The sequence below is a fragment of the Mytilus californianus genome, unplaced genomic scaffold (assembly GCF_021869535.1).
Source record: "Mytilus californianus isolate M0D057914Y unplaced genomic scaffold, xbMytCali1.0.p SCAF_8, whole genome shotgun sequence".
NCBI lineage: Eukaryota > Metazoa > Mollusca > Bivalvia > Mytilida > Mytilidae > Mytilus > Mytilus californianus.
The window spans coordinates 30,476,444-30,487,163 of record NW_026262734.1 but is presented as its reverse complement, the minus strand read 5'-3'; the positions used below and the strand labels follow the sequence as shown (position 1 = coordinate 30,487,163).

Below are 10,720 nucleotides of genomic sequence, written 5' to 3'. Positions count from 1 at the left end.
CTACAACTATATTTCGGATCTTAATACGATTCCTTGTATAAGGCTATTAGATACTCTTATCCTTAAAGGTAACAGTGTGAAATATTTGAAAAACAATGTATTTAGTGGGATGCGTTATTTAAGAGTCGTGGATTTATCTTACAACGGATTGAGGAATATTCGGCAAGGACTTTTCCTTCATAAAGAAGGAAGTTTGTTATATTTTGATGCCTCGAATAATCTTATGGAAAACATCGATATAACCAATATTATATGGGATGAACAGGATTATTTTTGTGTATTTTTCCTATAATATAATAATGAATATGACAAACCTAAAGGGTTGGAGATGCGATATACATGCTGATTTAGGACATGGTGGATACATCGATTTCACAAACAATAATTTTACTATTTTTTTCAATATTGTTGAAATGGGTTTTTATGACATGCATTTGTTAGGGAAATTGTATTTTTATAGCCTTGATTTTCGATACAATCTGTGGTTTTGTGATTGTCGATTTTTTCCATTGACTAGTAAATCTAATATTGGTAATCAAATAATAGGATCGGAACATCATTCTATAAAATGCCATTCCCCACCAGAATATAAAAACAAATCAGTAAGTCATTTTATAAAAGAGCAAGACTTGTTGATTTGCAACATTTCAATTGCCGATAAATGTCCTCCAAATTGTCGCTGTTTTTATCAACCAGGCAAAAACAGAACCGTTGTTGATTGTCGGTCATCATTGGTATCGCACAAATTACCCTTGGTGTTACCAGACTATGTCAATTTAGTTATTGATTTTTCGTCAAATCGTATTTCCGATTTAAAAACAGAGTTCCAGCGCCTGCTCTCTGAAGAAAGAACGTACTTAGTAAGAACAATGGAAATCAGTTTTGCCTCAAACGCCAAAAAAGATGTTCCCAGCATTGTTTTTGTTACCTTAAAGAATGCAACGATGATCAATTTAACTAACAATCTTATAAATATATTTTCAGAATCACTTAAATTAATTCGACCACGTGCTGTCCTGTTTGGAATAGTTAACTTAAGATGTGTCTGTAGCAATATTTGGTTGCAAAATTGGCTTCTGTCGGCTGGACGTTTTTATAACAATACTCGAGTAATGTGCCACACGTCTGCTGGTGTAAAGTCTGTTCTTGAAGTCGATAAAGATATATTAGGCTGTGGAAATGACGGCGGCATCACCAGGTGGATTACTATTTGCCTAGGAATTTGTCTGTGTTGTACAATGATTTCTACTTTTATTATTTATAATTTTCGTATAGATATGTATATACTCATAAGGGAACATTTTCGACTACTAAGAAAGACATCAATTCAAAGGTCACTTGACTATGATGTATAAAAGCATGCAACGAACAAGATGATAATCTACGCCATTGGATTAGTTATATTCTGTTACCTTATTTAAAAGAAAAGGGAGTTAACTTTTTTCTTCCGTATCGTGATTGTCAGCCTGGCACACCACGGGAGGATGAAATCAGGGAGGCAATGGCATAAAGCCGAAATATATTGATCATTTTGAGTGAGGTATATGATGATATATCTAAACGTTGGTTAGCGTTCGAACTGAGATACGCATGGCTGAACTACCGTGTTGACTGGCGTAAGGATATTGTAATTATCAATTACGACTTAATTGAAACGAACAATATATCGGATGCTTTTATACAAGCATTTTCCAGGCTTGGGAAATTGGTTGATTTCTCGGATTACCAGCAGGACATCAAAGGCAAGGTCTTTTCATTATTAAATTACAAGCCAGCAGACACTAATTAATCATAACTCGCAAACAGATGGAGTTCGTTAAAGGGAGCCTATTTGTGTTTTGATCAGAGTAGAGGGTCATTTAATTAAAATTAGTAAACGAAAGTGTATCATCATTTAAAACAGAAACTGAAGGAGATGTGGTATGATTGCCAATAATACAATTATCCACCATTCAAATTAAGTGGACGTAATCATGTATAAGCAACCGTACGACCTTCAACAGTGAGAAAAATCCATGTCCATTATGCAGCCAGTGCAAGAAAAGAAACCTGCTTTATTGATCGATTCAATACCACTTTGCCGCCGTATTATAATGGTATTTGCTTATGTTCTCGGGCTTCAAAAACTTTACTAAGATATCATTTTAATTTATTATCAATATTCAAAGAATATATTATGAACGTATATTGCAATCGCATCTCTAACCACGAGTTTAATGTTGTATTAGGTGATAATATATGATTGTATCGCTGCTCGTTTACATCTTCTAACTTTTTTCATTACAAAAGATAAGATTAAAATAAAATCTAATTGCTTTAAAAATCCATTTGAGAAAGATATATTTTGTTGTCGTCAGGATATGACAAAGCCTAATACAAAGTTATGTGTTCCAGAAATTTTATCATTGGAAATATTAAACGTTATACCAGTGTCTGAAAATCCTGTTTATATGAATTGGAAGTTATCTAGTATACAATTTGTAGGATATTGTAGAAAGTCTAAGCAAATAATTGTTAACAGTTCAACAAGTAAGACAAAAACGTATATACAACAACAGAAAAACAAATGATATTGGGTATCCATCCATGACACAAAACCAGTACATATACAGCAAAAAAGACATACTGGAAAGTAGTACATATTTAAAACAAAATAGTTCCTACTCATCGGTGTAAATATAAAACTATGTAGAATATATTTTAGTGATTAATGTATCAGATGAAAGGTGAAGGACTTGTGATCCTTGTCGAACAAATATTGACTGATAATTTTGAATAATACAAAAATGTATGAATTTTAAAATTGAGGACATATTTTGCTTGTTTCTTAGATATGAAGTACCTGTTTTGGTGAATCCAAAATTCAGGTAACCAGTACGGTCTGATGTATAAATAACGGTATATTGATTTCGACCCCATAAAATGGGTTGGAGTGAAAAAATTTAACGTGGATAGGAATGAGGGCCAAGAATAGGTGGTGTGCGTCTTACTAAAATCTTAGTACACAAACTGGCCTAACAGTCTATTTTCGAACATTCCAAAATATTTTAAGAAATACTTTAAAGAATATTCTAAATTTTATTTCTTTTGATCTTTTCTGACGAGATCATCGAAAATAAGAACTTGAAATTTGTGTACAGAGATCTTGTAGATAAAAATGCATACTCCCAAATTATATTTTGTTTTCAATTGGAGAAAATGACAAATTCTGAAATCCTAGAATTTTCTAAGTATTTCTAAGTATTTAATAATTTGAAAAGATGGCGTAAAGATACATATCTAAAAACAATTTCAGTATAAAGTATTAAACGGAAATTTTACCAGTAAATAATTTTTTTTTACATCTGCAAAAGGAAACATATATACCTTCTGTAACGATAAGGATAGAACATTTGTTCTATGATTGTAAAGTTACCTACATTTTCAGTTGTCTTGTTAGCATCAGTAACAAAGAAATTTTGTTAGGATTTATGACTAAGAGTATTGGTAAATTTGTGATTATTATATCTAAAAGCTACATCGTCAGATGTAAGTCATGCCATATAGCTACTATTGTAATTGGACTAGACTCTAGAATAAAACAATACCAATCTAGTGAATCTTATATTGCAAACAAAATAATTGAGGCAAATGTTTATGGAAGATTCTGGTTCCTATTACATAAAAATACTTCCATGAGTTATTATTATTTATCTTTCTAATTACCATTATGTGAGATGTGAGATATGTAGCGAGCAGTTGATATTTGTATTTATCTTGACTGTGTGTTAAAAGTGAGTGACAGCGTGAGTAGTAGCTTTTTTTCAAATATATTCTTGTTTAATTCATATGAATTTGAAAAATTCTGGAGGTGACTGTCGGAGTATTGTATTATCCTGACTTCTGAAAACAAATAAAAGATATTTTTAAATTGTTTTGTTATTCGAGAGGCACTCATGTAGACGAAACATACGACTGGCGTTCTAAATTATATGCCTGGTATATTTAAAGAACTAATATCCCGCTTCTACTATTTATATATATTATATGAATAAGCATAAAAATTGTAAAGTATATACATGTATGTCTTATCATAACGGAATATACCTGACTTAATTTGGGGGATCAAAGGTAAGGTATAAAAGAAATAAAATACACGGAGCTGTAAATTATATATCTCACTGCCAATTAATAGACTTTCTCTTCTGTTCTCCATTTATTATTGTGTTTAAGGGAAAACGGCAGAATTCTTCCTCCATAAACGACAATACTAATATTTCTGAATTTGACACTTTTTATAATAAAAAACCGGGACAAAACAGTCATAAGGGATATAAGTACTTTATTATTGTGTTTTAGAAATTGAAGTCAAATGGTGACAAAAGCATTTTCCAAGATAGTTTGTTTATAGAATCCATGGCCACCATCATTTTACAAAAATTTCATATGAATTTGGAAGCCTTTTCGAATAATTCTTAAGAAACTATTTCCATGTGTTTCAAATTGTATATTATAAACGACACGCTGCAGTTATTCATAGAAAAATATTAATTCATCCAATCACAGTGCTCCAAGTTGACTTCCTTCACATGATGATGATGATGATGATGATGATGATGATGATGATGATGATGATGATGAATGGCTGTTTAACGTCCAGCGGCAAATTAATATTCATATCGAGAACGTTAATGTTATATGAATATTAACCCTGCTTTGTACTAGACCGACACGCTGAGCCGGATTTTTAACGTGCTAGTTCACAAGGTAACAGTCCGCAGGCAGACATCTCACCTTACCCGGACATATTATTCTAACTCCGAGCCGACCAGTCTTTGCTCTTACTCCTTAATGCCGCGTTCTTAGCGGAGAAGCAGCAAATACCAATTTTAAAGTCTTTGGTTTGACCCGGCCGGGGTTCGCACCCACGACCTCCCGCACTCGAGGCGAAGACGCTACCACGAGACCACCGAGCCTTCACATGCCCTGTGTACACAAAAAGTCAACCTAATGCAAGGAAAGTGAAATACTACTTTTTCCCTTCAAAAAGGAAAACAAAACTTTATAAATTGCATGCGTCCGAAGCACTTTTCTGGATTTACCTTCATCAGGAACGCTCAAAGTCGAATGCTTGAAAGCCAAGGCGTGATAAGAACCGAAACAACTAAAGAGCTTTTTGACCAAAAAGGACCTTATATAATAGCCACATTCATATAAGGTCAACTTTTCCTGAGGGAGTTGAAACTACTTTTTTCTAACTTCTGTTTTCTTTTTTTACTAGTCCGCACCACTTCAAGTAAACATGATATCCTTTCATTTTCCTGGTTTGATGGTGTATCTTCCTGTCCTGTAGATTACTTTCGTGTATTTAATAGACTCATGATCACTGCAGACGATGTAAGAATGTAGATTGGCTTGGATTCATAATCAAGAGATGAAGTTGTTTTTCAGTAACTGCAGGTAGTATTATTCTTTCAACTGGCATAATATAAAATTGTTTAAATGTTGCTGTTTTCTTAGCTGTAATAAGGTATCAAAAATAATTTAAGTTCTTTTTTTCTGAACTCTTTTTATTGATATAGTTAGGGTTGTATTTAGTGTAGATGTATGCTATATAACTTTGAATGAAATCTTTAAATAGTTTATTTTAAAAACTCATTAAAGATAGCAGGCTTATAACTGTATACGCCAGACGCGCGTTTCTTCTACCAAATAATATGTGAACAAAAGGATATGTAAGATACTAGTATACGTCATTGAGACAACAACCCAATTACAAAAAGTCCAAAGGGCATCTAGTAGTATACGCATTCTATTCAATCTTATTCGAGTGTCTATACAATAAATCAAGCTTTAATTCGCCCCGAGTCTAGAAAAGGTGAAGGTACGATTTGGGAATTGCCGATAAAATCAAATGCATATCATAAATGTTTATTTTGTTTTGTATTTACAGTGACAAATAAGCTTCTAACAAACGTTATAAACCATCTTCCTTGCTTTTTTTATTTCTAGTTAAATCCTATCATTCTTTGTTTTGTTTTCAGGCCTTATCAATATTATATTTAAAAATCGCAGCATAATAGGTTTGTGTTATGGAAATATATCTATATAAACTCATCATAGATACCAGGATTAAAATGTTATATCCCAGACGCGCGTTCCGTCTAAAGAGACTCGTCAGTGACGCTCGAATGAAAAATAAAAAAGGCTATATAAAGTACGAGGTTGAGGAGCAATGAGGACCAAAAATTCCGAACGATTTTGCCAAATACAGCAAAAGTTATTTTTTCATAGGGTAGAAAAACCTTAGTATCTCGAAAAATTTAAAGTTTTGTAAACAATTAATCTTAATTATGACCATATCATGCAATGATAATTATATATTTGACACAAAAGTTAACTTTAGGAAACCACAAATTAACTCTAAAAAGAAGACAAAGACAAAATAAAACTACCTTCTAAGGTGTTCGAATAATGTACACGAATAAAGCAGCCCACGAACCTTTGCGTATGTAAGATGTACTTGGTGAACTAAAGGTTCTATAAAAACTCTATACGTGAGATGCTTGCCAAATGAAAAAGACAAAAAATAGTTAGCATTTATTTTTAAATTGTTTATTTCATTTACTAGCACTAGGTCTATACCACTGCTTTTGGACTGTTAGTCCCCGAGGAAGTCATCAGCTCAGTTGTCTGTGCTTCGGTACTTATATGATTTATAAAATATATACTTATTTCAAATTCACCGTTTATAAATTAGGAAATTATCAAGAAAATAAGGTTCCAAATCCCTCAGACAAAGCTGACCTTATATGATATTGGCTATTCTGTTGAGGTCACTTGGTCATATAGTCCTAGTATTTACGCATCCCTGACTTTCAAATGTTTATGTTTGAGCGTTCCTGGTGAAGATAACTTTATAATTGCACTACAGACGCACGAAATGTATAGAGTGTTTATTTTATTTACAAAGTAAAATTGAGAATGGAAATGGGGAATATGTCAAAGAGACAACAACCCGACCAAAGAGCAGAAAACAGCCGAAGGCCACCAATGGGTCTTTAATGCAGCGAGAAAATCCCGCACCCGGAAGTGGTCCTCAGCTGTCCCCTTAATAAAAGTGTGTACTAGTTCAGTGAAAATGGACGTCACACTAAACTCCAAAACATATAAATGAACTAATATTAAAAAACATACAAGACTAACAAAGGCCAGAGGCTCCTGACTTGGGGCATATGTTGATCGCTATAAACAAACTTAAATGTGTATAAGGAAACTTAAATTCTGAAATTATTGCGAGGTTTTCATTATTGCGAACAATGCGACTGGGTGAGTATTGGAATAATATGAACTCGCGTTCTAAAATCTGATACATATATGTATGAAATGGATTTGTTGTACGATATTTTAAGAAATTGCCAAAGTTAGTTTTCAATGTCTTGTTCATATTCAGAACAGTGTTGGATGACATCCAAATTTACAAATTCCAATTAATATGATTTAATCAACACAAAACCCAATTCAAGTTTATATAATTACCCTTTGAAAAAGTTCACACAATGCAATTTGAAACAGGAGTAAATATTGTACTGAATTAAACGTTATTGATGCACTCTGTTCAATCATGTATTCAACTGTTAAGATGTTATATACTATTCATAATAACGATATGATTTTATAAAGTTGACAAAGGGTTTCAAAGTTAACGTAATCTGAAGAAGCGTTTCATTGTTCATTCTATTATTTGCACACAGAATGCACTCTAAGTTTATCAATATCTCTTTTTCTCATCACTGATTGGTCTGTCGAATCTATAGCGCACGTGATTTTTTGGAATATAGGCTACATAATGGTCGTTTTATCCATATTAATTTTGGAGTTTTTTTCACAAGTGTACAATTCGGCTTATTAGCAGGATATCGGTTTATAAAAAAGTGGCTAATACTCAATTCAGGCCAATAATGATTATTTTGTTTTTACTAGGTTCACCAATTATAGAATTGTTTCTACACACGGCAGAATGTCAAACTTTAAATGCAAAACTAGCGTTACTTTTACAGAGAAACGATTAAGTTTGTCCAGACGAATGTCTTTATACTGCTGAGCATCCCTATTTCGAGGAGGACATGGAGTGTTGCGTGTGTCTTGCACAGCCAATCTGGATGTTTAACCACAAATGTTAGACAGCTTAAAATTTCGTTTTTAATGGATGATATTCCAATCATTAGTAATTATAACGGAAGTGATATTGATTTATATAGTGTCACTTACCAATATCGTAACATTACAACAATACCAAAGGATTTATGCAATATAAGTAAACTTGTATTTGTCGATTTTTCCTACAACTACATCTCGAATCTGGACACAATTTCTTGTATTATGGCATTAGATACACTGATTCTCAAAGCAAACAGAGTGACACATTTGAAAAACGATATATTCAGTGGAATGCATTATCTTAGAGTGGTCGATTTATCGTACAACGCGTTGAGATATATCGAGCCAGAACTTTTTCTAAATATGGACGGAAGTATATTACATTTTGATGTCTCGAACAATCTCTTGGCTAATATTGACATTACCAATACTGTTAGGGAAAAGCACGACTATTTTTGTATTGCAAATTTCTCCTATAATGTGATCTATAAGTTGACAAACGTAATGGGTTGGGTTTGCGATAAAGACAGAGATTTGGGACGCGGCGGGTATGTCGATTTCACAAACAATAATTTTACATATTTCTTAAATGTCGCTGAACTGGGATTCTATGATATAACATTGTTAGGAAAATTGTATTATTATAGCTTTGATTTTCGTTTTAATAATTGGTTTTGTGATTGTCGATTTTTTCCAGTTGCTAATAAAGCGGATATTTCTCTTCAAATTTTAGGATCGCCACATCATGGTATTAAGTGTGATTCACCCCCTGAATATAAAAACAAAGCAGTTGGTGAATTTGTAAGGGAGAAAGACCTGTTGATATGCAACATTTCATTAGCAGAAAAATGCCCTCCGCATTGTCGTTGTTTTTATCAACCAAGCAAAAACAGAACGGTTATAAACTGTCGGTCGTCATTGGTTTCACGCAAACTGCCTTTGACTTTACCAGATTATGACAATTTAGTTCTTGACTTTTCTTTAAATCGTATATCTGATTTACTGGTGCAGTTCCAACGCCTGCTGTCTGTTGAAAGACCGTATTTATTGAAAACAAAAGAAATTAGTTTTGCATCAAATGAGATAAATATTGTTCCTGATAATATTTTCGTTGCTTTACAAAATGTTACAAGAATAACTTTTACAAACAATCTTATTACAAAAATTCCGGTGTCACTTAAAAAACTTCGCCCATGCAATGTTTTATTTGGAACCATTAAAATGAAATGTGCGTGTAGTGATATTTGGCTACAAAATTGGCTGCCGTCGATTGGAGATTGTTATAATAATACGCGCATAATGTGCCAGACGTCTTCTGGCTCACGATCTATTCTTGATATCGATAAAGATATATTAGGATGTGACACTGGCGTTGTCGTCATCAGATGGATCACCATTATCCTGGGAATTTGTTTGTGTTGTATAATAATTTCGACTTTTATTATCTACAATTTTCGTATAGACATGTACATACTGCTTAGGACACATTTTCAACGATTGAGACAATCATCGATTTCACCGTCATTTGATTATGGAGTATATATATCATGCAACGAACAAGATGAAAATCTACGCAAATGGATTAAACATACGCTGCTACCCTATCTTAAAGGAAAGAGACTTAGTGTTTTTCTTCCGTATCGTGACTGTCAACCCGGTACTCCACGGGAGGATGAAATAAGAGAAATGATGACAAAAAGCAGGAACATACTAATTATTTTGAGTGAGGTATATGATGATATAGCTAAACGTTGGTTAGAGTGCGAGCTGAAATACTCTTGGCTGAACTATCGTTGTGACTGGCGTAAGAATATAGTAATTATCAATTACGACTTACTTGAAACGAAAAATATATCTGATGAATTTGTAAAAGCATTTTCCCGACTTGGCAAATGTATCGATTTCTCAAACTTCCAAAATGACATCGAAGCTAAAATGTCATCTGGATGAATCAACAGCCAGCAGGCATATTCATCAATTATGAGCTTAAGAACAGACGTGGGCGATTTCGTTCTAAACATCTTGTGCAGAAAACCTATTCTTATATATCGCAAGATTCTTTTTATTAAACATGTTTTTAGGGAAAACCTTTGACGAAAATACAAGTGTACCTTTATCACTAAAAATTATTACATACTTTTTTACAAACAATTCACGTTCTACTCATTGTGTTTGGTCGAATGCAGATATTAATATAACATCAATATGGTTAATTAAGAGATCTTGTAGGAAACAGTATTGCTTAAATCAAAATGTGCATTACAATATATCCAAATGATGCTATGTTTGCAATATTGCAATGCTTTTCCATATGTTGAATTTAATAGAGACAGCAAGTAAATGAGACATCTAAATAATATATATGTATACTGTTATATCACAGTCTTATGTCTTGTGGATGTATTAATATAAAAATATGGAGATGTGATATGATTATCAGTGAAACAGCTATCTAACATACACCAAATTATAAAGATGTAAACAACTGCAGGTCACCATATTGACCTTCAACAATGAACAACACCCATAGCGTTATTGATGTTCTGGTAGATGAGTGTGAATCAATTAGACTAAGAAAACA

At 32.9% G+C, this 10,720-nt stretch overlaps 1 protein-coding gene across 1 annotated transcript; it reads left to right on the top strand.

The window, feature by feature from the left end:
- The first annotated feature begins 7,837 nt into the window (after window positions 1-7,837).
- LOC127712596 (uncharacterized) lies at window positions 7,838-10,480 on the top strand. The gene has a single exon (XM_052219114.1). The coding sequence runs from the start codon at window positions 8,185-8,187 to the stop codon at window positions 10,087-10,089; it is 1,905 nt and encodes a 634-aa protein (XP_052075074.1). The 5' UTR covers window positions 7,838-8,184; the 3' UTR covers window positions 10,090-10,480.
- The last annotated feature ends 240 nt before the right edge of the window (window positions 10,481-10,720 follow it).

Coding starts and splice junctions, on each gene's coding strand:
- LOC127712596 (XM_052219114.1), top strand. CDS start 8,185: ATGGATGATATTCCAATCATTAGTAATTATAACGGAAGTGATATTGAT.